Raw genomic sequence first — 27231 nt, forward strand, 5'->3', positions numbered from 1 at the left:
AAGCTCTTCCAGTTCTTTCTCTGATTGTTCAACAGGGGTCCTGTTCTCAGTTCAGTGGTTTCCTGCTGGCATACGCCTCTGTATTTGCTGTATTCTGGCTGTGTCTCTCATGAGCGATCTGCATTCACATTTTGATCATCCGTCTTGAGTTTCATTTGTTCTAGGCATCTAGGGTAATTCAAGCATTTGGGCTAATAGCCACTTATCAATGAGTACATACCATGTATGTCTTTCTGTGATTGGGTTAGCTCCTCAGGATGATAGTTTCCAGTTCAACCATTTGCCTACTGAATTTCACAAAGTCATTGTTTTTGATAGCTGAGTAATATTCCATTGTGTAGATGTACCACATTTTCTGTATCCATTCCTCTGTTGAAGGGCATCTGGGTTCTTTCCAGCTTCTGGCTATTATAAATAAGGCTCGATGAACATAGTGGAGCACGTGTCTTTTTTTATATGTTGGGGCATCTTTTGGGTATATGCCCAGGAGAGGTATAGCTGGATCCTCAGGCAGTTCAATGTCCAATTTTCTGAGGAACCTCCAGACTGATTTCCAGAATGGTTGCAGCAGTCTGCAACCCCACCAACAATGGAGGAGTGTTCCCCTTTCTCCACATCCTCGCCAGCATTTGCTGTCACCTGAGTTTTTGATCTTAGCCATTCTCACTGGTGTGAGGTGAAATCTCAGGGTTGTTTTGATTTGCATTTCCCTTATGACTAACGATGTTGAACATTTCTTTAGGTGTTTCTCAGCCATTCGACATTCCTCAGCTGTGAATTCTCTGTTTAGCTCTGAACCCCATTTTTTAATAGGGTTATTTGCCTCCCTGCTGTCTAACTTCTTCAGTTCTTTGTATATTTTGGATATAAGCCCTCTATCTGTTGTAGGATTGGTAAAGATCTTTTCCCAATCTGTTGGTTGCCGTTTTGTCCTAACCACAGTGTCCTTTGCCTTACAGAAGCTTTGCAGTTTTATGAGATCCCATTTGTCGATTCTTGATCTTAGAGCATAAGCCATGGGTGTTTTGTTCAGGAAATTTTTTCCAGTGCCCATGTGTTCCAAATGCTTCCCTAGTTTTTCTTCTATTAGTTTGAGTGTATCTGGTTTGATGTGGAGGTCCTTGATCCACTTGGACTTAAGCTTTGTACAGGGTGATAAGCATGGATAGATCTGCATTCTTCTACATGTTGACCTCCAGTTGAACCAGCACCATTTGCTGAAAATACTATCTTTTTTTCCATTGGATGGTTTTGGCTCCTTTGTCAAAAATCAAGTGCCCATAGGGTGTGTGGGTTCATTTCTGGGTCTTCAATTCTGTTCCATTGGTCTATCTGTCTGTCTCTGTACCAATACCATGCAGTTTTTATCACTATTGCTCTGTAATACTGCTTGAGATCTGGGATAGTGATTCCCCCTGAAGTCCTTTTATTGTTGAGGATAGTTTTAGCTATCCTGGGTTTTTTGTTATTCCAGATGAATTTGCAAATTGTTCTGTCTAACTCTTTGAAGAATTGGATTGGTATTTTGATGGGGATTGCATTGAATCTGTAGATCGCTTTTGGTAGAATGGCCATTTTTACTATATTAATCCTGCCAATCCATGAGCATGGGAGATCTTTCTATCTTCTGAGATCTTCTTCAATTTCTTTCTTCAGAGTCTTGAAGTTCTTATTGTACAGATCTTTCCCTTGCTTGGTTAAAGTCACCCCGAGGTACTTTATATTATTTGGGTCTATTATGAAGGGTGTCATTTCCCTAATTTCTTTCTCGGCCTGTTTCTCTTTTGTGTAGAGGAAGGCTACTGATTTATTTGAGTTAATTTTATACCCAGCCACTTTGCTGAAGTTGTTTATCAGCTTTAGTAGTTCTCTGGTGGAACTTTTGGGATCATTTAAATATACTATCATATCATCTGCAAATAGTGATATTTTGACTTCTTCTTTTCCGATCTGTATCCCCTTGACCTCCTTTTGTTGTCTTATTGCTCTGGCTAGAACTTCAAGAACTATATTGAATAAGTAGGGAGAGAGTGGGCAGCCTTGTCTAGTCCCTGATTTTAGTGGGATTGCTTCAAGTTTCTCTCCATTTAGTTTAATGTTAGCAACTGGTTTGCTGTATATGGCTTTTACTATGTTTAGGTATGGGCCTTGAATTCCTATTCTTTCAGGACTTTTATCATGAAGGGGTGTTGAATTTTTGTCAAATGCTTTCTCAGCATCTAATGAAATGATCATGTGGTTTTGTTCTTTCAGTTTGTTTATATAATGGATCACGTTGATGGTTTCCGTATATTGAATCATCCCTGCATGCCTGGGATGAAGCCTACTTGATCATGGTGGATGATTGTTTTGATGTGCTCTTGGATTGGTTTTTGCCAGAATTTTATTGAGTATTTTTGCGTCGATATTCATAAGGGAATTGTACTGAAGTTCTCTTTCTTTGTTGGGTCTTTGTGTGGTTTAGGTATAAGAGTAATTGTGGCTTCATAGAAGGAATTCGGTAGTGCTCCATCTGTTTCAATTTTGTGGAATAGTTTGGATAATATTGGTACGAGGTCTTCTATGAAGGTCTGATAGAATTCTGCACTAAACCCGTCTGGACCTGGGCTCTTTTTGGTTGGGAGACCTTTAATGACTTCTTCTATTTCCTTAGGAGTTATGGGGTTGTTTAACTGGTTTATCTGTTCCTGATTTAACTTCGGTACCTGGTATCTGTCTAGGAAATTGTCCATTTCCTGCAGATTGTCAAGTTTTGTTGAGTATAGGCTTTATAGTAAGATCTGATGATTTTTTGAATTTCCTCTGAATCTGTAGTTATGTCTCCTTTTCATTTCTGATTTTGTTAATTTGGACACACTCTCTGTGTCCTCTCGTTAGTCTATGGCCAAGGGTTTATCTATCTTGTTGATTTTCTCAAAGAACCAACTTTTGGTTCTGTTGATTCTTTCTATGGTCCTTTTTGTTTCTACTTGGTTGATTTTGGCTCTGAGTTTGATTATTTCCTGCCTTCTACTCCTCCTGGGTGTATTTGCTTCTTTTTGTTCTAGAGCTTTTAGGTGTGCTGTCAAGCTGCTGACATATGCTTTTTCCTGTTTCCTTCTGCAGGCACTCAGCGCTATGAGTTTTCCTCTTAGCGCAGCTTTCATTGTGTCCCATAAGTTTGGGTATGTTCTATCTTCATTTTCATTAAATTCTAAAAAGTCTTTAATTTCTTTCTTTATTTCTTCCTTGACCAGGTTATCATTGAGTAGAGCATTGTTCAATTTCCACGTATATGTGGGCATTCTTCCCTTATTGTTATTGAAGACCAGTTTTAGGCCGTGGTGGTCCGATAGCACGCATGGGATTATTTCTATCTTTCTGTACCTGTTGAGGCCCGTTTTTTGACCAATTATATGGTCAATTTTGGAGAAAGTACCATGAGGAGCTGAGAAGAACGTATATCCTTTTGCTTTAGGGTAGAAGCGTTCTATAAATATCCGTTAAGTCCATTTGGCTCATGACTTCTCTTAGTCTGTCTCGTCTCTGTTTAATTTCTGTTTCCATGATCTGTCCATTGATGAGAGTGGGGTGTTGAAATCTCCTACTATTATTGTGTGAGGTGCAATGTGTGTTTTGAGCTTTAGTAAGGTTTTTCTTTTTACATTATGTAGGTGCCCTTGTATTTGGGGCATAGATATTTAGGATTGAGAGTTCTTCTTGGTGGATTTTTCCTTTGATGAATATGAAGTGTCCTTCCTTATCTTTTTTGATGACTTTTAGTTGAAAATTGATTTTATCTGATATTAGAATGGCTACTCCAGCTTGCTTCTTCTGACCATTTGCTTGGAAAGTCGTTTTCAGCCTTTCACTCTGAGGTAGTGTCTGTCTTTGTCTCTGAGGTGTGTTTCCTGTAGGCAGCAGAATGGGGTCTCGTTAGTATCCAGTTTGTTAATCTATGTCTTTTTATTGGGAGTTGAGGCCATTGATGTTGAGAGATATTAAGGAATAGTGATTATTGCTTCCTGGTTGTATTCATATTTGGATGTGAGGTTATGTTTGTGTGCTTTTCTTCTCTTTGTTTTGTTGCCAAGGCGATTAGTTTCTTGCTTCTTCTAGGGTATAGCTTGCCTCCTTATGTTGGGCTTTACCATTTATTATCCTTTGTAGTGCTGGATTTGTAGAAAGATATTGTATAAATTTGGTTTTGTCATGGAATATCTTGGTTTCTCCATCTATGTTGATTGAGAGTTTTGCAGGATACAGTAACCTGGGCTGGCATTTGTGTTCTCTTAGGGTCTGTATGACATCAGTCCAGGATCTTCTGGCCTTCATAGTTTCTGGTGTGATTCTGATAGGTCTGCCTTTATATGTTACTTGACCTTTTTCCCTTACTGCTTTTAATATTCTTTCTTTATTTTGTGCGTTTGGTGTTTTGACTATTATGTGACGGGAGGTGTTTCTTTTCTGGTCCAATCTATTTGGAGTTCTGTAGGCTTCTTGTATACCTATGGGTATCTCTTTTTTTAGGTTAGGGAAGTTTTCTTCTATGATTTTGTTGTAGATATTTACTGGTCCTTTGAGCTGGGAGTCTTCTCTCTTCTATACCTATTATCCTTAGGTTTGATCTTCTCATTGAGTCCTGGATTTCCTGTATGTTTTGGACCAGTAGCTTTTCGCTTTACATTATCTTTGACAGTTGAGTCAATGATTTCTATGGAATCTTCTGCTCCTGAATTCTCTCTTCCATCTCTTGTATTCTGTTGGTGAAGCTTGTATCTACAGCTCCTTGTCTCTTCTTTTGGTTTTCTATATCCAGGGTTGTTTCCATGTGTTCTTTCTTGATTGCTTCTATTTCCATTTTTAATTCCTTCAACTGTTTGATTGTGTTTTCCTGGAATTCTTTCAGGATTTTTGTGACTCCTCTCTGGGCTTCTACTTGTTTTATTTATGTTTTCCTGGAATTCTTTTTGTGTTTTTTGTGTCTCCTCTCTATGGGCTTCTACTTGTTTATTTATATTTTCCTGGAATTCTTTTAGGAATTTTTGCGATTCCTCTCTGTAGGCTTCTACTTGTTTATTTATGTTTTCCTGTGTTTCTCTAAGGGAGTTCTTCATGTCTTTCTTGAAGTCCTCCAACATCATGATCAAATATGATTTTGAAACTAGATCTTGCTTTTCTGGTGTGTTTGGATATTCCGTGTTTGCTTTGGTGGGAGAATTGGGCTCCGATGATGCCATGTAGTCTTGGTTTCTGTTGCTTGGGTTCCTGCGCTTGCCTCTCGCCATCAGATTATCTCTAGTGTTACTTTGTTCTGCTATTTCTGACAGTGGCTAGACTGTCTTATAAGCCTGTGTTTCAGGAGTGCTGTAGACCTGTTTTCCTGTTTTCTTTCAGCCAGTTATGGGGACAGAGTGTTCTGCTTTCGGGCGCGTAGTTTTTCTTCTCTACAGGTCTTCAGCTGTTCCTGTGAGCCTGTGTCTTGAGTTCACCAGGCAAGTCGTTTGTAGCAGAAAAGTTTGTCTTACCTGTGGTCCCCAGGCTCAAGTTTGCTAGTGGGGTGTTGCCTATGAGCTCTCCACGGCCTCAGCAGCCAGGAAGATCTGCGCCGCCCCTTCCGGGAGGTTCCGTGCACCAGGGTTCCAGATAGCTTTTGTTTTCCTCTGGGGTCAGTACTGTGTGCAGCGTGCAGTCTCTTCTGGTTTCCCAGGCGTGTCCGCCTCTCTGAAGGTTTAGCTCTCCCTCCCACGGGATTTGGGTGCAGAGAACTGTTTATCCGGTCGGTCCCTTCAGGTGCGGTGTCTCAGACGCAGTGGATCTGCTGCTCCTGGGCCGTCCTCTATGGGTACCCAGAGGCCGTATACAGTATCCTCCTGGGCCAGGGATGTGGGCAGAGATGGGCGGCGTTGGTGGTCTCCTCCGCTCTGCTGCCTCAGGAGTGCCCGCCCGACCAGGCGGCCAGAACTCTCCTCCGGGGGGCCTGGGAGCAGAGAGCTGCTGAAGGCAGGGCTTTCTTACACATTCTTAGAAATATATTGGAGACTAAGACCTAAACCAACCAGGTCTAAAGTCAATCAGCAGTATAGACTTCTGTAGTATTCTTCAGGACGATCAATAACACTAGTACACAATTTTATCTAAGGACACCAAGTCTACAGTATTCCAAATTCTACAGTTCTTTCTTTCTTTCTTTTTCTTTTTTATTTTTTTTATCTTTATTAACTTGAGTATTTCTTATTTACATTTCGATTGTTATTCCTTTCCCGGCTTCCGGGCCAACATCCCCCTAACACCTCCCCCTTCTCTATGGGTGTTCCCCTCCCCATCCTCCCCCCATTTCCCCCCTCCCCCCAATAATCATGTTCACTGGGGGTTCAGTCTTGGCAGGACCAAGGGCTTCCCCTTCCACTGGTGCTCTTACTAGGCTATTCATTGCTACCTATGAGGTTGGAGCCCAGGGTCAGTCCATGTATAGTCTTTGGGTGGTGGCTTAGTCCCTGGAAGCTCTGGTTGGTTGGCATTGTTGTTCATATGGGATCTCAAGCCCCTTCAAGCTCTTCCAGTCCTTTCTCTGATTCCTTCAACGGGGGTCCCGTTCTCAGTTCAGTGGTTTGCAGCTGGCATTTGCCTATATATTTGCTGTGTTCTGGCTGTGTCTCTCAGGAGAGATCTACATCTGGTTCCTGTCAGCCTGCACTTCTTTGCTTCATCCATCTCGTCTAATTGGGTGGCTGTATAGGTATGGGCCACATGTGGGGCAGGCTCTGAATGGGTGTTCCTTCTGCCTCTGTCCTAAACTTTGCCTCCCTATTCCCTGCCAAGGGTATTCTTGTTCCCCTTTTAAAGAAGGAGTGAAGCATTCAGTTCTTTCTTTCTAATATGAAGTACACAGAGTCCTCTAAAGGATTTGAGATCTAAGAAAACTTTGGAAATATATTCAAAGGACTCTGAATATTTACGTCAAATGGTAGACCTTGTGCATAGGAAGAGAAACTAGATGTAATCTTCATTCCTTTGAAGCAGGCCTCTAGAATGGCATAAGAATCTATACATCTTAGTACCACAGAGCAGGCTGGCTGAAAAACAATAGCATACGGGTTATTTTCCTATAGCTTTGATAAAGACACCAAGGTGGCTTAGAGAAGAAGGAATGTATTGGGCTTCACAGGGACATGAGTCTGTTGTCTGAGGGAGATACGGCAGCTGGAACAGAAGGTAAGGGCCCACATCTTGCACTATCACAAAGCAGAGAGAGCTACTGGCCAAAGTAAGCTAAGTATAAACAAAAAAAATATACGGGTAATGTTTAACGATAGTTCTTTCTTTTTTAGCTCATAACACCAAAATTGCTGCAAATAATAGACAAAAGGATGAGCCAGCAGATATCCTTCCGGTATGCTATACTAAAAGGCTACGTCCAAGGGGAAATGGATGTACTGAATATAATTGATCAGATTGCAAGTTCCAAACAGGCTAAACAGGTGAGAGCAAGCACAAACCTCCACTCTCTTCACTACCCTATTGCTGACACGCATCCTGTCCTGAGTCCACAAGGAGATAGTCTCTGAATCCTGGCTTGCTACATCACTTACCTTATTTAACTAGAAAGTCTCTAGATACTAGTGCCATATTAGCACACGAGGAGCTTCTTGGAAGATGCCTTTGCATCCATGCAAAGGGCTCAACCCTCTCTTAGTGCAGGCTCCAGGATTAGTCAGTAACTAGTGTAAAGTGAGCAGCGGTGGCCACAACATTGAACAGGGTTTCCTCACCAGCTCCAAAGCTCTTTCCTTTTTTTTTTTTTTTTTTTTTTTTTTAATTTTGTTTTTTTATTTTGGTTTTTTGGTTTTTGGTTTTTGTTTTTTTTGTTGTTGTTGTTTTGAGACACCCTGCCCTTAAAAAAAAACAACTAAGAAAAATAGAAGCCAGTGGTCTGACAGACCGACAGTGTTTAAAAAAATCTACATGTGTTCAGTCATGTGTTCCAATTGTGCAGATAAGAAATGGGGTCAATGCTTATATTCCCGTGGCTGGCAAGTGACAAACACAGCTCTCAGACCTAAATCCTAGAGTTTACTTTTTCTTCTGTTTGAAGCAGATTGGTGTTTGTACTATCGAGGTAGTATGTAGCTAGGTAGAATTCAAACTTGTCTTCATTGCAATTTGGAACACTCGAATGCCAAATTGTATGTGCCAGAAGCATAGTAAAAATATTGCACACCAAATTCATGGTAGAGCTCAAGAACAGCACTTCTTTTCTCCACCACCTGAAATTATAAGCCAATTTTCCTAAGTTGTCTTATAATCTCTCGTGAGTAATACCTAGCAATAAGACATGAGAGGACAAAGGAGAAGACACAAAGGACTTGGGTCTCTAAAATACCAACAAATTTTTGTTACAATTTCAATTCTCATGCTTTGGTCACATATTCTGTGTGTTTGAGATTGAAAACCCCCAGGGTCTTTAATTTGAAAGCTCACTGCCTAAATTCTATTCTGATCCTTAAAACATTCTCCATCCTGCATAAAAATACTTATTTTAATTTTACATGCATGAGTGTTTTTGCATGTATGTATAACTGTGTACAATGTAGATGCCGGCTACTCCTGGATCCCCTGGAACCAGACTCGGGAACAGTTGAAGCTGCTTTGTGGGTTCTGAGAAATGAACCCAGGTCCTCTGCAAGAGCAGTAAGAGCTCTTAACTGCTTAGATAGCTCTCCGTGCCCTCTCTTACCCTTGGAATAAGGTTATCAGATTAGCTTAAAGATCAGTTACAAATACAAAACTCCTTTGTAATGGTTTATTTTCCCAATGAAGATAATATCTTTTTGTTCTATAGATATTGTTAAAGCGAGTAATAAGGAATATGGAACATGCTATGAAAGAGCTAGGTAGGTACCTTCACTAAATATACTACTCTACTATACCTCAGAAAATTCATAGTCTGCATATCGTGTTCATGGAGTTCCCCAAGAGGCCAGAAGAATGTTTGACTCCTTTGGAACTGGAGTCAGACAATTGTGAGCCTCCATGTGGATTCTGGGAGCTGAACCTTGGTATTCCTCAAGATCAGCACTGATCCATCCCTGCAACCCCCACAACCTAATTCTTAATAGTAAAATGGTAAACTTAAGGAACATGATTGTGTTTTATACAGTATGTAATATTAGTGTAAAGTTATATTAACATATATTAAATGTATTAGAATAGCATTACCTTATCACATTTGCTCTCTGCCTGGAACAATACATGTTTTAAATGTGTGTTCAAAGAATCCACACTACCACACTAAGGTTCTGTATATCATTTGCAGACTGATTAATTTCCCTTCCTTCCAAACCAGCTATTGTGCCTTCATGAGTGACTCAAAGAATGTTGCCAAAAAGACTCATGACTTATGGGTTGAAATCAGAATAGAGTTCGAAGGTTTCTCTGAGGAGTGCAGAGGGCTTAATGCCCACCTGGCAAGAGTGTCACCTCTGAATCATGCCAAGTTGTACTTCTGGTATAGAGAAAACCCTGACTAGAACAACATCCTAATAACATAGGGTTCACATTTGAAAAGAGGGCTTGGAGGGAAGTGGCTGGCAGCAAAAGAACCCAGAGAGCCCAGGAGTGGATCCTGAGAGAGCTGGGTGGCAAAAATCACAGGGCAGAGAAGTGATCATGACCAAGGGAAAACCCACATGTCCAATGTGAGTGGGGTAAGGTTGGCATCCAGAAATCCAGAAAACACAAACAAAAAGACACATACAGTGTGTCTTCTAGATTCGCCAAGAAAGCATGAGGAAAATGACCCAGAAAGAGCTAGTATAGGATTTACTTGGAAACCATAGATGAACTTGTAGCACATACTCAAAGATCCTGTTTTGAACCGAACAAGAAAATGGATCGTGAATACCGGACTTGTGCCCCAGGCATGCTTCCAGAGATGGTGGACCAGCGCAACCATTTGTGTAGGGCAGGCAGGGCTTTCTGTCCCCTCTCCATGGGCTCAGCACAAAAAAAAAAAAAGAACAGAACCTCATCACTACTGGTGAGGGTAAGAGATTAATGGCAACAGACCTGCTAATGGGATGCTTGCCCCGGGAGGAAAGAAAGTTGCACTTTTTGAACTTAGATGTGAATAGTTACTTAGCTTTGGGTCCTGATTTAAGACAATCTTCTCGTTTTACCTGAAAATATCGCATTGTTCTTCAGGCTACCTAGAGTATGATCACCCAGAAATCGCTGTCACTATGAAAACCAAGGAGGAGGTTAATGTGATGCTCAATATGGCCAGAGAAATTGTCAAGGCTTTCAGGTCCAAAGGAATTATACATAAGGTGGAAGGCGCTGAGATCAACAAGGTGAGACCTCGAGTTCTCAGAAGAAACAAGCAGGTCTGTGAGTGGCCACAGAGAGGAGGAGACTGGGCTGTTAAAGGTTTCAGTTCCCTCATGCTCCGTGAATGCGAAGCGCGTGCAAACACACTAGACTGTCCGAACTTCGCAATGATAAACGTGCACCTCAGGATGGTCACAAAAGAGCTTCCAAAGAAGGTACATGAAAGAAAAAAAAAACCAAAACAAAACCCAAGTGCTTCACTATGAAAATAGACAGAGCAAAAATAGCATAATAATGTAAGACCGAAAGAATTATGAGTGTTTTAAAAAGACAAATAGAAAAAAATGGCAGAATGGCAGAAGCAAATCTTGTGGGGAGTTAGAAGAAAGGGAGGTATAGACATAAATTTTTAAGGACAAATATTTACAGAAATCTACCTTAAATTTATATTAAGCTATCCAAACAAGAGGCAAATATAAGTAGGAAAGCTAAAACTAACACAATCAAACCACAGGCTATTTTCAGAAAATAAGGAAGTTGGACCTTTACCTAGAACCATGCATTTAAAATAATTGAAAATGCATCCATGGCCTAAAAATAAAACCTAAGACCATAAAATTAAAAGAAAAAAAAAACATAGGGCTAGAAGTCCATCACCACCTAGGCTGACTTCTTGAAAATCCAAACCATTTTAAGGTTGATTACATCGTTTTCTGAAAGGCAGGATGAATTTATATGCGCTGACTACTCAGTATAGATTGAGTGCATGGTTTACATGGTTTCAAGGCTTATTACTAACTTGGATGCAAGTTCCAGCCAAAGGTCAGGTTCTGGTCGTGAGAGGTGTTTGCAGCAAAAGCTATTCCCACACAAAGTGTTCACATAAACGATTAGAAAGGGCAGAGAATCTTACCAAAAGCATGAATAGTAGATCTGAAACCAATATAAAAAGGATACTATTCAGTGGCTATTTTAAAGAGATACTTAACACCTCTACTAATCAAAGAAAAAAAAATATATATATATATTATCAGGCCTGCCAGGGCTATATAGAGAGAGTTTGAGTCAGAAAAGGAGCAGAAGGAAGAGGAGAAAGAGGAAAGAAAGGAAGAAAGAGACAAAGAAAGAAAAAATAAAGGAAGGAAAGAAAGAGGAAGGCAAAAAAGGAAAAAGAGAAAAGAAAATGAAATAGAAACTATGGTTTGGAGAGATAACTCTCTCCTCCTCCCTCCTCCTCTCCTCTCTCTCTCCTCTCTCTCTCCTCTCCTCCCTCTCTCTCTCTCTCTCTCTCTCTCTCCTCTCTCTCTCTCTCTCTCTCTCTCTCCCTCTCTCTCTCTCTCTCTCTCTCTCTCTCTCTCTCTCTCTCTCTCCTCTCTCTCTCTCTCTCCTGTCCCTCTCTCTCTCTCTCTTCTCTCTCTCCCTTCTCCCCTCCCCTCCTTCCCTCCCCCTCCCTCTCTCTCTCTCTCTCTCTCTCTCTCTCTCTCTCTCAAAACTTATTTTTTCATGGCCTGGGACATTTTTTGCATTGATTAATTTATTTATTTACTTGATATCTCGATTGCTGCCTCCCCTCCTCCTGGTCTCTCCCCCCACCACACACACAGTCCCCTCTCTCATCCCCCTCTCCTTCTTCTCCTCTGAGAGGGTGGAGCCCCACCCCTGCCAGGAGGATGGTTCATCGTTTTAACTGCACATATTGCTCTTGTAGAGAACCCAAGTTCTGTTCCCAGTACCTGTGCAACTCACCACAGTCTGTAACTCCAGCTCCAGGAAATCTCACATCCTCTTCTTGCCTTTGTGAGCATGCACTTACTCAGTACACACACACACACACACACACACACACACACACACACACACACACACAGATAAATACATACATGCCCATACATCAATACACACACATACATACATACATACACCACACACATAATGCACATATACCAACATGCACTCATACAGAATTACACACATAATTAAAATTAAAAATAAATCTTACAAAACTAGACCCTGAGAAAGCTAGTGCTGAAGTTCACTGGTACAGTGTTTGCCTACCATAAACAAAACCCTGAATTCAACACTTGTGCTATAAATATGTTAACTACACATATTAAAAGAAAACCAGCTGATTATTGTAGGGCATGCCTGTAAAGGAAGCTCTTTAGAAACTGGCAGGAGGATCAGGAGTTCATGATATTCTTCAGGTACATTTGGATTAGAGGCTAGGCGAGACTACATGAGAATCTCTCACAAAATAAAGAAAAACAGAACTAAGGAAATCAAAACCAGTAATGATATATTTGCTTATCAGCTCATAAAATGCAAAAACACATTATTCGTGCTCAATCAAGTTATGATAAACTAAAATTAAATATTAGAGAACTAATGAAAATCAGTTCAGCTATCATAAAGAGCAAATCAGAAACTTAGGTTGGAAAATACATTCCTGAGAGGGTATCCTATGCCCAAATGGACTCAGCAGACCAGATGATAAAAGACATGTATGTATGTATATATATATATATATATATATATATATATATGTGTGTGTGTGTGTGTGTGTGTGTGTGTGTGGCAGTAGTTAAAGTCATGAACTTGAGTGGGAGTGGGAGAGATTGGATGCAGGAGGAGAGGTGGAAGGGATTTAAACACAGCACTTGTGTATAAAATACTCAAAACATGCATACATAGGAGTGTGTGTGTGCAGGTAGTCACAGTGTTGAAGAGGGATTGGATCCCCTGCAGCTGGCCTTACAGGTAGTAGGGAGAAGAAGCAGAGGGATCACATCCTTAACCTCAAACATGAAGCAGAGGAAGCAAATTGATGTGGGATAAGCTAGAAACTCTCTAATCCGACTCCTAGTGACACTCTTCATTCAGCAAGGCCACACCTCTTAAACCATCCCCAAATAATGTCACCAACTGGGGATCAAGTCTTCAAACATGTGAGCCTATAGGGGACATTTCTCACTCAAAGCACCACAGTCCAGAACGGGAAACTGTTACATGCTGTGGCTTGGGTCTGCAGCGCCCTCCAGAGCAGAGGGTAACTAACACAGTACAATAAAAAGTTGCTCCTCCTCTTCCTCTTCCTCTTCCTCTTTCTCCTCTTCCTCTTCCTCTTCCTCCTCTTCCCTCTTCCTCTTCCTCTTCCTCCTCTTCCTCTTCCTCTTCCTCCTCTTCCTCTTCCTCTTCCTCCTCCTCCTCTTCCTCCTCTTCCTCCTCTTCCTCCTCCTCCTCCTCCTCTTCCTCCTCCTCTTCCTCCTCCTTCTCCCCCTCCTCTTCTCCTCCCCCTTCCCCCCCCTTCCCCCCCTTCTTCCTCCTCCTCCTCTTCCTCTTCCTCCTCCTCCTCTTCCTTCTCTTCATTTTGTATACACAGTTTGGTTCACCTTTTTTTCTTAAATATTGTGTTTCTAGTTAATCATGGCCAAAAAGAAACAAGTGCTTGAGCTGCAGTCTGTTATCCAGCCACTTAATGTTGAAGAAGCCCCATACTATATCCCATGGCTCAGTGAAGATCCTGAAGCCATAAGCTTTATTCAGGTAAAAGTTTCACCTTCTGATAACACCTTTAATACAATGGCAAAGAGCGATGAAAACGGTAAGGATCTGACCATGATACTTGCTAGCTAAAACCCTGAAATTGCCCTCTTGCTATCTATAGGCTATAATCATCATCTCTCTGAATGCAACCCAAAGCCCCAGTACAAGCTGCCTCCCACCTGCCTCTCCACCTTCAGCCTCTGTTTCCCACATGTCACATGCCCTTTATTTTGTATATGCTGAACTATTGATGGTGCCACACACACTAACCCCTCTCCCAATTCCATTCATCTGTGAATTCTGTGTGATTTCTTGAAATGTTCACTTCCTAGACCCTTTTCCATCCACCCTTACATGTTGCACTCCTGCAAACTACCAGACATAGTCAGAGATCCAGGTTCCCAGGCTAATTTCTCACCAAAATTCCATCGTGTTGTCTTTAGTTTGAAATGAGAAACGTGCTATGCATGTTTGCTATGCGTGTGTGTGTATGTCATATTGCAAGTAATTTTACATCTCTGCCCCTGCCCCGCCAGATTTAGCTCATTCGTCTTCCTTTTCTTTCTTTCTCTTTTGTTTTTATTGTTATGATTTCTGAGAAAGAATTTGCTATGTATCCCAAGCTGGCTTGAAAATCTCACTCATCTTGCCTCAGCTTCCCAAATGTCAGATTACAAGCATGAGCAACCAGGCCTGGCTTTGTTCATCTTTGGAACATCCACCCAATCATTCTCACTGATTGCCTGCGGAATGGGTGCATCAATAGACCTCACGCGTTTTAATGTTATTCTTTTCAGTGCTCGTTCACTTCCAACCTTAAACTTCCCCTTAACTATTCAGAACAGGTTGTTATATACTTAGATTTTAGAGCACCCGAGACATGGACACATCCTTAACCTTATCTACCTGTGACTTTTCACCTAGACGAATCATTTTCATTCTCCCACTCCACTCTTATTTCTAGATTATTTTTCCTCATACATGTATGAGATTTGGATAAAAAATTTATATTTGTGGATCTCCAAATTCCCCTGTGTGCATTTATAATCCTCTTTTCTCCCACAAAATTGGAACCAACACAATCTCTTAGATCTTATTGAGTCTTTACTTGTATATATTTCTTTTCTTTTCTTTAGGAAAAAGCAAAAGTTGTGACATTTGACTGCGGAAATAACATATTTGAGGAAGGTGACGAACCAGAAGGAATCTATGTAATAATTTCGGGCATGGTAAAGGTAAAGCAGGGATGCTTACAAGTGTGGTTGTGAACATTCAAGTGGTTTATTTTTAAGAAAAAAAAAGAACTTTGCAAAATGAAGAATTTATGACTTTTCATGTTATAAAGTGAAGACATGCTTTTTATTACATATTTATTAATCATTTTATTCATTTGCATTTCAAATGATGTCCTCTTTCTTGGTTACCACTCCACAACAGCCCCCCCATCCCATCTGCTCTCTTCCCCCTCCCCTTTACCTCTGTGAAGGTGCTCCTCCACCCACTTACCCACTCCTGCCTCACCGTGCTATAGCATTACCCCTATGCTGGGGCATCAAGCCTCCAGCATAGGACCAAGAACCTCCCCTCCCATTAATGCCATATAAGGGCCATCCTCAGCTACATATGTATCTAGAGCCATGGCTGCCTCCATGTATACTCTTTGGTTGGTGGTTTAGTCTCTGGAAGCAATGGGTGGTCTGGTTAGTTGATATTGGTGTTCTTCCTATGGGGTTGCAATCCCCTTCAGCTCCTTCAGTCCTTCCCCTAGCTCTTCATTGGGGTCCCCAGTCTGATGGTTGGCTGTAAGTATCTGCATCTGTATTGATAAGGTGTTGGTAAAACTTCTCAGGGAACAGCTATATCCAGCTCCTGTCAACAAGCACATCTTGGCATCAGCAATAGTGTCTGGTATGGTGTCTCCAGATGGGATGGATCCCTAGGTGGGGTGGTTTCTGGATGACCTTTCCTTCAGTCTCTGTTTCCCTTTTTGTCACTGTCTTTCCTTTGGACAGGATCATTTCTGGGTTAACAAATTTGACATGGGTGGGTAGCCCCATCCATCAACTGGGGGCTGTGCCTATCTATGAGAGGGGGTCCCTACAGGTTCTATCTCCTCTTTGTTGCATATTTTGCCTAAAGTCATCTCTATTGAGTCATAGAGGGCTAATAGCCAAAATATACCAAAGAACCCAAGAAATCAGACTCCAGAGAACCAAATAGTGGTTAAAATAAGTGACCTCAAAAGTTCCACCAGAGAACTACTAAACTTGATAAACAACTTCAGCAAAGTGGCTGGATATAAAATTAACTCAAACAAATCAGTAGCCTTCCTTTACTCAAAGGATAAACAGGCTGAGAAAGAAATTAGGGAAATGACACCCTTCACAATAGTCGCAAATACCATAAAGTACCTCGGTGTAACTCTAACCAAGCAAGTGAAAGATCTGTATGACAAGAATTTCAAGTCTCTGAAGAAAGAATTGAAGATCTCAGAAGATGGAAAGATCTCCCATGCTCAGGAATTGGCAGGATTAATATAGTAAAAATGACCATTTTGCCAAAAGCAATCTACAGATTCAGTGCAATCACCATAAAATTCTAACTCAATTCTTCATAGTGTTAAAAAGAGCAATTTGCAAATTCATCTAGAATAACAAAAAAAACCAGGATAGTGAAAACTATCTTCAACAGTAAAAGAACTTCTGGTGGAATCATCATCCCTAACCTCAAGCTATATTACAGCAATTGTGAAAAAAACAAACAAACAAACAAAAAAAAAAAAAAACCAAACAAACTGTATGGTGTTGGTTCAGAGACAGGCAGACAGATCAATGGGATAGAATTGAAGACCCAGAAATGAAATCATACACCTATGGTCAATTGGTCTTTGACAAAGAAGCTAAAACCATCCAGTGATTAAAAAAAGAAAGCATTTTCAACAAATGGTGCTGGTTCAACTAGAGGTCAGCATGTAGAAGAATGCAAATTGATCCATTCTTATCACCATGTTCAAAGCTTAAGTCCAAGTGGATCAAGGACCTCCAGATAAAACCAGAGACACTCAAACTAATAAAAGAAAAAGTGGGGAAGAGCCTGGAACACACGGGTAGTGGGGAAAATTTCCTGACAGAACACCAAATGCTTATGATCTAAGATCAAGAATTGACAAATGGGACCTGATAAAATTGCAAAGCTTCTGTAAGGCAAAGGATACTGTCATTAGTACAAAATGGCAACCAACAAATTGGAGAAAGATCTTTAACAATCCTACATCTGATAGAGGACTAATATCCAACATATACAAAGAACTCAAGAAGTTAGACTCCAGGGAGTCAAATAACCCTATTAAAAATGGGGTACAGAGCTAAACAAAGAATTCTCAGCCGAGGAATATTGAATGGCTAAGAAGTACCTAAAGAAATGTTCAACATCTTAGTCATCAGGGAAATGCAAATCAAACCAACCCTGAGATCCTACCTCACACCTGTCAGAATGGCTAAGATCAAATCTCAGGTGACAACAGATGCTGGCAAGGATGTGGAGAAAGAGAAACACTCCTCTATTGTTGGAGGGACTTCAAGCTGGTTCAACCACTCTGGAAATCCGTCTGGAGATTCCTCAGAAAATTGGACATTGCACTACCTGAGCACCCAGCTATACCATTTCTGGGCATATACCCAAAAGATGCTCCAACATACAACAAAGACACATATCCCACTATGTTCATAGCAGCCTTATTTATAATAGCCAGAAGCTGGAAAGAACCCAGATGTCCAGAAGAATGGATACAGAAAATGTGGGACATTTACACAATGGAGTACTGCTCAGCTATTAAAAAAAATGACTTCTTGAAATTCTCAGGCAAATGCATGGAACTAGAAAATATCATCCTGATTGAGATAACCCAGACACAAAAGAACACACATGGTATGCACTCACTGATAAATGGATATTAGCCAAAAAGCTCAGAATACCAACAATACAACCCACAAACCAGATGGAGCTTATGAAGAAGACCCAAGTGTGGATGCTTCAATCCTATATAGAAGGGGTAACAAAATAATCACAGGAGGTAGAGGGAGGGAAATGAGAGGGAGACAAGAGGGGTAGGGGAAAAGGGGGGCAAGATCAGGTATTGGAACTGTCAGGAAAGAAGTACAGAGGGTCAGAAAATCGCATAGAAATATGTACAATGGGAGATGGGCAACTGGGGATAGCCACTAGAAAGTTCCAGACACCAGGGATGAGAGGGTCCCAAGAGATTTTTTCTTAAGAGAGCAGTTTTCCAAGACCAGATACAATGGCCAACAACCTGCAGATTTCCAAGCCATACCTTTCTTTCTGTTTATTTGTCTGTTTGTTTGCATCAAACTGCCCCTTCCTGGTCCCCCTTTCACTGAGACCCTACCCCATCCCCCATCCCCTTCTCTTTTAATAGATAAAACTACACAAAGGACCATCTTTGAAGATGTAAATTTATCAACTGTGGCTCTTGTGTTTATATGAGTGGGAGATTCAAGCCTTTAAAATGGGTACAGGTTGGCCTACAGAGAGAAGTCAGAAAGAGCCACCTGTTTCAGAATATTCTGTATGAAAGTCACTGCTAAGTTAATAACTTTACTTTAAGGGGAAATATTTCCAGGATGATGCAAATAGAGTGTAATTGTTAAGCCTGAAGCAGGAAAATGTAGGTGACAGAAATTCACCAGCATATTCGTTTTTTTTCTCTTTTCTTAACAGCTTAAAAGGTCAAAGCCACACCTGGAGATGGATAGAGTGTCCTCAGAGTCAGAGGTTGCTCAGACTAGAAGTTATACACTGCCTCACACAGAGTATCTGCTCAGCGGGGAAATAATAGGAGAGTTAAACTGTTTGACTAAAGAACGGATGCAATATTCTGCCACCTGCAAAACTGTTGTGGAGGTTGGAACAGCTCCTTGCTCTTACTGCTGTATCTCATACAATGTCTGCTATCGAACAGAATATTTTAGTACTTAGCATGTGTCTAGGGGCCAGTGACAATGTGCATTTTTAAATAGAAATCATAAAGGAACACTCATTATTTACTAATGGATACTTTACATAATCGTTAGTTGAAAACAACCTGTTCCTACGCAGATCACTCCAAACCAGAACAGTTCCCACAAGAGTGGTATTTTATTGAAAGGGGGAAAGAAACGAGAAAGAGGAGAGAGAGAGATGGATCGGGTCTCTGTCTTTTATCAGGGCCTTGATGTAGTTAACCCAGGTGATGACTCACATAGATGATGCACTGGAGGGAGTGTGCAGCCGTTGCCATGGTAACAGAGGCAGGAGCACCCACCCCCATTGCCTAGGGGTGACATCATCACTGGATTCAGAGGCTAGCTGGAAACAGCTTCTGATACTAACAGTAACACCCTAGCAAAATAGTTTCAAAAGTGAGCCTACCACAATGAAAGAATTTAACCAGGAAGTTTCACTAAGATGTGTATAGAGTTTAGGTCTAAGCAAATTCTTACTTAAATGAAGATTTTAATCTGTGTGGGGTTTTTTTTTTTTATTTGTGAATTCATCACAATAAAATTGTCTTTATTAAAGAGGACAAGAAAAGGAAAAGAATGGGCCATAAACTGTAAGACAAGGAAAGTGGGGAAGAGTCAGCTCTGGAATGTATTGGTAGGAAGGCTGATCAGAGTGGATTAAAAAGGCTCCTGCCCACTGGAGACATGACTGAGGACAAAATCATCAGTGTACCAGGAGCCCCCAAAAGAATAATGTTCACCCATGAAAGCACTGGAAAGAAACAAGACGAGAGGCTCTTTAAACCTGTAGGCAAAACCATTATCTGGAAATGGTTTTCCAGGAAACACAAGGAGACAAACAAGTCAGTGAAACCAAGAGGAGATCATCTGATTTATCTACAGTGCAGGACGTTCTGAAGGACAAATGACCTGACATTTTCTCAGGTCAGTGGCACGAAGTGGGAACAGGAAAAGAGAGAGAGAATATTAGTACAAATGGACACAATAGATGTAACACCCATGTGCAAATGCTCTACTTCCAATAAACCAAGTATGAAGAGACATATTGGAGACAACTTGGACATTTTTAATATGAATGAAGTATGTGATGTTTTTATAAGGGATTCTAAGTGAAGAGACTTTAAAGTGTGGCTCTAAGAGCCTTCAAATATTATTCTAAGCATGGAGATGTTTAACTAATATTAAAAGCATTTGCTGTATATTTTAGGGATAGAGTAGGTAAGACTGAGAAGGTTATGGTAAAAGAAGAAATTGAATTTTCACAGGGGCACGTGTTTCTTAAAGAAAAGATATTTTATAAGTGGAAAAGAGGCTTGAAAGTCCAAGGGTTGCAGATGGATAGAGTTTGCTATCTTGTCTCTGGATTAATGCTCAAGGGCCAATATTTTTCTTCATATTTTAGCTTAGGTAGTTAAAGCAGGGAGAAACAAGCATAGTGTTGGTGGAGTATTTCAACTGAGTTGGCACTTGAAAGAGTTACAGAATGTCTAGGTATCAGTCACAAGTGATTTAAATGTGATGCTTATGTGTATATATATGTATCAGCTCATGTCTGTGTATGTACACACACACACACACACACACAAAATCATCATTATCATTCGGAGGCTAGTAATTCAGGCATGGACTTCATGCTGCTACTCAGTCTCTCCCAGAGCCTTTCAGATCTCTTTAGATAGATTTTTTTTTTAAGTAAAGTAATCACATCTATTATATTTTAAAAGCATCTTTAAGTAGCGGCACAGTAAAATACATACAGGTAACATTCTGCGTGACTAGCATTTGAATAAAAACCCTAGCAAGCATTTATAAAGGCACTGTATACATAGCAAACCCACCATAACTGAGCACAAGACCTCACCAAATTCATGGGACGCTGTTTTCCATCATGATAAACAGGCATGTCCAAAGAGAAGTCTGAAAGCCTTCAGAAGAGAAATCAATAAGGTTGGCCATGCACTAGTTATTTTGAACGGTCCATTTGACACAGTCTGGGAAGAGAGAGTCTTAATTAGAAATGACCTATATCAGGCTGGCATGGTAGGCTGGCATGTGAGTGCATCTCTAGGGGTTTGTATTGATTTTTATCCGATGGAAGATGAAGCCCTTTGTTGGTGGCCCTGTTCCCTAGCCAGGGGTCAGTAAACAGTAAAAGAGAAGAGAGCTTAGCTAAGAGCAAGTAAAGTAAGCAAGATGAGTTTATTCTCTCTCTGCTCTTGACCATGGATGGGATGAAACCAGTTGCTGGAGGCCCTGCATACCTTACCCAAAATGATGGATTATTACTTGGAATGAGAAGCTAAAAACACCTCTTTGGCCAGATAATGATTTTTTTTTTTTTTGGTCAGAGTATTTTATCACAGTAACAGAAAAGAAAGTAGGACAGCCCTTAAACGCACCCTGAGCCCTGCCTCCTACAATTCTCCAGTCACCATGCAGAAAGTAAAGAGCCCTACAGAAGACGGTGAGTTTGATGAATTGTGAAATTGTATTCAATAAAGTGACTGAAATCATAGGCCAGCTAAAGCTACTAAGTAAGACCAAGACCTTGTGTCAAAACAAATAAACAAAGATAACAAAACAAATACTGCCAACATTTAAGGACGTTAAAGGTTCAGTTGTCAGAAAGGAGATTATTTCAAACCACTAGTATCCAACTAAATGAATAAATAACAGAAATAACAGACCATGAAAGCAAAGATTGAGCATAAAGTGGCCTTCTGCTGATCTGCCCCGCCAATGCTGAGTCTGAGCCCTGCCTTCCCTAGGTCTACTGTATAAATGTAAGAGGGAGCACTGCATCTCTAGCTCTACTGTGTCAGTGCTGAGGGGGAGCACTGCCTTCTCTAGATAATACTGTGTCAGTGATGAGGGGGGAACACTGCCTTCTCTAGATAATACTGTGTCAGTGCTGAGGGGGGAACACTGCCTTCTCTAGCTCTACTGTGTCAGTGCTGAGGGGGAGCACTGCCTTCTCTAGATAATACTGTGTCAGTGCTGAGGGGGAGCACTGCCTTCTCTAGCTCTACTGTGTCAGTGCTGAGGGGGAGCACTGCCTTCCTTAGATCTCTACTATGTCAGTGCTGAGAGGGAGCACTGCCTTCCTTAGATCTACTATGTCAGTGCTGAGAGGGAGCACTGCCTTCTCTAGCTCTACTGTGTCAGTGCTGAGGGGGAGCACTGCCTTCTCTAGCTCTACTGTGTCAGTGATGAGGGGGAGCACTGCCTTCTCTAGCTCTACTGTGTCAATGCTGAGGGGTTTGAAACTATCTACACTAAATCCAAAGTGGAGGTAGTTTCAAAATTAACTTACTTTCATGTTACTCTGTTTGGAAGCCACCTAACGCCATCTATTAATTAACCCAAGCAAATTATAAATGTCAACCTTCACTGAGCCTCAGTGATCAGATAATTAATAGCTCCCTGCAACAAATCTCAGCAATTCAGAGGAAGGGAGGGGACTCTGTAATCTCTACAGAGTGTCATCTGGAATCATAAAATTTTGAAAGCTTTTTCTTGAGATTATAATTTTTGCACATACAAAGAAACATTAAACAGTGATGATGGCATGAAAATAAGGATAAAGTATGTGTCGTATAAAACATGTTAACGTTGCCCAGAGGATGCTCTGAGCTGACAAGTCGCTAAAGCACTGAGTACAGTTAGAGTCAACTCACTCAAGGCGAACATACATAATTAAAGAGAAACTGCCCTTAAACATAGGAGAGATAGGAAATATCAACACAATATAAACATGAAATAAATGGTCAAATGGAGAGTTTAAGATTTGCTCTACACAGATTGAGACGAAAGTTTAAAAACAAATTGGGATGGGGATGATAGAAATGATGTAAGAAGGACTATCAAAGAGACCTGAGTCTTGAAAGTAAATAGAAAAGCAAGTGTGGTGGTCAATGCATTGTGAGTTAGAAGTGAGCCTGGGCTAAATACAGAGACCCTGTCTATAAAAGAGAGATGGGGTGGTGGGAGAGGAAAGAGTGAAGGGGAGGGAAAGGAAGGGAGGGGAAGAGAAACAAGCCAACCAACAAGCTATGCGCTGGCTTCTGCCCGAATGGTGTCAAACCCTCCAGGGATTTATTTTCACACCTATGTGAAAATCCATTTCAGCACTTCAGTGCAACTTTACAAGAACTGAGAAAGTCAAGTGAGAGGGCACAGCTTAACCATAAGATGCACCAAAGAAGGCAGGAAAGAAAAGCAAAAGGACAGGTTTCTTCCAAATTTGTGAGGTCAGCATTCACCTGAACACTGAAACCAGAAAAACAGAAAACAAAAATAGAAGAGCCACAAACCAGTATTCATGGCAAATACAGACACAAAATTCTCGAAATAAGGCTGGAAACCCAAAGACAAAAGCACCGAAAAGAGATTCTTTATCACAACCAGGTATGATGTATCCCAAGTATGCTCATGTGATTGAAGATGTCCAAGTCAGTCAAGGTGACACCCTGCTGCATCAAGAGCACAACAGTCAAAATCTCAAGCTCCCTCACAAATAAACACCTCATAAAATTCATCAGTAATCCATAATAAACAGCCTGAAAAGTTAGAGACAGGACAATAAGCAAAGGATAAAGGCAGATTGTGTACATATACCTATATACATACATGCATGCATGCATACATACATATATGCATGAATGCACGCATGCATATACTTAGCACAAAGCTAACAATGTAATGAAAAGGAAAACCTGAGAGGTCCCTTTCTCCTATTACACATTTTCATCATTTTCACTCAACAGAATACTGGAGCCGGAGCCACAAAAATCAAGAGGACAAAATAAATACCGGGTATCCAGGTTGGAAAGGATGTGGTCCGTCAGTGACCGTGAAATGACCTCATGCAGAGAATATGCCCCGTAACCATGTGAAAAACTGTAGAACTAGCCAACAAACCCAACAAGATCATAAGATATAACATACAAAAATAAGTGTGTTACTCTAGGCTAAGAGTGAACCATCTAAAATAGATGTCAGAAGAGCAATCTCAGAATAACTGCAAAGGAATAAATTTGGTGGAAAGTGAAGATCTTTAGAATAAAAATAAGGCATTGAGAAGGTCACCAAAGGATGGAAAGACAGCCTGTGTGCCTGGAGTGGGAAAATCAATACAAAGAATCTAAAGGAAGAGGGAATCAGCATCCTGTGGAGAGACACCTATTTCTCCATGTTTATTGCAGTGTTATTCACGAGTCTAGAAATGAAACCAACCACAGTGCCCAGCAACTGATACTTGGTTTAGGAAAGCATACATACCATGGAGTGCTACTCAGCCTCTGAAAAGAAGGATGGGCTCGAGAGATGGCTGACTCACCGGTACAGGAACTTGCTACCAAGGCTGATGACCTGAGTCCCATCCCTGGAACCCACTGGATGGGGGGAAAGAATTTACTGCAGGTTACCCCCCTGATTTCTGCAGGTGTGGATGGCAGCTGTGCAAATTAATTAACTTATAGCATAAATGTCATTCATTAAAGCAATAAAAAATGTTTTAATGAACGAGATTATACTTTTGCAGCAGCATAAGTGATCTGGATGAGGACTGTGCAAATATTAGAAACCAGGAACAGAAAGAAAAATAGTGCGTGTTTTTTACCTCCATGCAGAATGTAAAACAGCAGGCTTGTCTGGGAAAGCACAGAGGGGTGGTTACCAGACGTATACGGAAAAGGAAGGTGCTGGTCAAGGGCACACTGTAGTTCACTGGAAGAATAGACTTTAGTATTCTTTGTACTGCATGGTGAATGCAGTAATAATAATGTATATGTCCAAATGGTTAAAGGACTAGATTTGTAATGTCCTGGACACAAAACTCTGCAAGTAGGCATGTTAATTAACTTGATTTCTTTCTCATTGTCATGTACAGCTATTATTTGCCAATGAAAAGAATAAAGATAAATATGTAAGATGGTGATTGGTATTCTAATTTCAAGATGTCCAGATACCGGATTCCACCCAGAAACACAGTTTTAAGAAAGAAAAACAAACAAACAGACTAAAACGTTCTTCTTGGACGATGAAACTTTCTAGACTTGTGTCTTTTCAAGTATAGAAAGACTTTTCAAGTCCGAGCTATAATAAAGCTAATGAATGCATTTTATGAGATTTCTGGGCTGTAACATGCGTCTTAGTTCTTAGCTTGAATGTCACTGTATGGAGATGACAGGCATTTCTTCAGCCACAGGCTTACACAAATTGGTCACATTCTATCTTCCTTTTTTTTTCCCCAGACGTATTTTATTCCCATTAGCCACTTGTATGAAGGCTTTGAAAAAAAATACCCTAACATGAAATATAAAATGTGGCAAAAAATCGGACTTGCCATTACTGCCCAAAAGATCCGGGAAAACTTATCTTTTGAGGTAAGAGGGGTCCTTCTGAATTCTTCCTACTTACCCCGGTCCCCAAGCAAACCTGCACAAAGATAGGGGCAGAAACTGACTGTAAGCTAATGACACAAGGCTGCGCTTCTCCTTAAGGACTGGAACTACAAGATGCAGTTGAAACTCTGCAATGTCTTCGTAAGGGACATACCCAAGACCACAAAAACTGACATCTATGATGAAACGGTAACCCATGTTGTCCTCATCCATGGATCTGCAGAAGACTGCCAGTTGCGAAAAATTTATAAGGCACCTTTCCTAATTCCCGTGACATGCCATCAGGTACAGAAACACCAAAAATGCATTGATATTGGAAAACCTGTCACTGCCCTTGAGCTTTCTGCCCTCCCTTCTCCTTCTTTCCTCCAGCCCGCTATCCCATACTTACCCACAGCCATGCCCATTCACTTAGAGTTCATTGACTGCTTTTGCACTCAGTGACCTAAACACAAGCTTTTCCCGTCCAATGCCTATGCCAGCAAAACTCACCAAGGAATAGCATTTTGGCCACAGTTACAACGAAACACACCACAGTATAGAATTTTGGCCACAGTTACATTTTAGTGCGGTGGCACCTAGGAAAAGAGACCTGACCACTTTCTTCATGCATTTCAGAAGGACTGTATCAACAGTACTCTAGAAGGTCCTGAGAAACCCCACTAAATAGAGTGGCGGCAATTTTGTTCCAACTCAGAAGATAAATATAAAAATGAACACTTTGCTATTTAAACTGTTAGGAGTTCAAAGGGACTCTTTGCTCCACAATCCTTGGTTTCCTAGCAACCACAGCCTGACCATCTCCATGGCTTCCGTTTCTGCCTTTGGCTCTCTGTTCTCAGCGTTTTCAATACCTGTCACCATCTTACCATCTCCGAATCTCTCCACAACCCTTCAGCAGCCTTTTTGCAGTGGCCACTACCATTGCTAGAATGAGAATTCCCAGGTTCCTGATTACTTTTTGCTCAGCTACCTCTGTTGGCTGTATCTGAAGTAAGACCATAAGTAGGAGAGAGATTTTAGACCTAACATTCCAATGGTAAGGGAGAACATACAGGAAACAGGCCTCCCAGACTGACTTTAAGAAGCTAAGAGATAGTTTGTTTACATAGGAACGGGAATAGGACACTCTTGCAGTATACTAATGACAGTCCTCTCTCTCTCTCTCTCTCTCTCTCTCTCTCTCTCTCTCTCTGTGTGTGTGTGTGTGTGTGTGTGTGTGTGTTCCAGTTGTACCAATGACAGCCCTTTCCTATGCACCAATCACATGTCTTTATGACTAAACACAAACTTTGCCCAGAGTCACTGGGGAGGGCTCCCTCTCCTGCTTTCTGTAAGAAAAGCTAAAGGATGAACAGGTCGCCCACCACAAGCTGACAGAGGCTTGTTTTGCCTGAAGTGGGATACTGTAAAACTGATGCAAGTTGCTTGGAGAGGCAGTTGGTTAGAGCATCAGAGCAAGGTCTCCTAAAGGAGCTGGAGCTAAAGGTTGAATAGCAGCTGTGGCTGCCATGGTCCATGCAGTCAGAGTGGAGTTCTCTCTGAAGGATCACAGGAGTTACTAGAACAGAAGCTGTGGGTCTAGCAATGCTGAACTCAAGACTATAAGACATAAGGCAGAGTCTGCCGACTGCCAATCAAAATGTCAAATGGCCCTACCAGCTACCACTAGATCAAAAAAGGAAAGAGTAGTAAATGATGTTTACAATAAACGCTGTTGTGGAATGAGCACCCTCAACAGTGTCCCCCAGGTATAGTCCATATCCAAGCATCCTTAAGAATGACTTGGAACAAAACGTCATCCTAAAGATCAATAGTACTCGCCTATCGCTCTTCAGGTAAAAGGCAAAATCTGGCCATTTCTGATAGCTAGCAAAGAAAATATGTCTCCAATGCTCTGCTAGAATAGGCAGCAGCATATTTAGTGTGGTTTGATCTTCAGGTGTCAGAAA

At 41.1% G+C, this 27231-nt stretch overlaps 1 protein-coding gene across 1 annotated transcript in view; it reads left to right on the plus strand.

Annotated features, from left to right (window-relative positions):
- The window catches only part of Slc9c1 (solute carrier family 9 member C1), a 71335-nt gene that overhangs the window by 37990 nt on the left and 6114 nt on the right, over positions 1–27231 (plus strand). The window contains exons 18-25 of the mRNA XM_032899293.1: positions 7311–7460; positions 8822–8873; positions 10183–10331; positions 13726–13851; positions 14988–15086; positions 18592–18774; positions 25130–25261; positions 25379–25564. Coding sequence (XP_032755184.1) covers positions 7311–7460; positions 8822–8873; positions 10183–10331; positions 13726–13851; positions 14988–15086; positions 18592–18774; positions 25130–25261; positions 25379–25564 — 1077 coding nt within the window. The remainder of the gene's footprint in view (positions 1–7310; positions 7461–8821; positions 8874–10182; positions 10332–13725; positions 13852–14987; positions 15087–18591; positions 18775–25129; positions 25262–25378; positions 25565–27231) is intronic.

Source organism: Rattus rattus, chromosome 4, assembly GCF_011064425.1.
Source record: "Rattus rattus isolate New Zealand chromosome 4, Rrattus_CSIRO_v1, whole genome shotgun sequence".
NCBI lineage: Eukaryota > Metazoa > Chordata > Mammalia > Rodentia > Muridae > Rattus > Rattus rattus.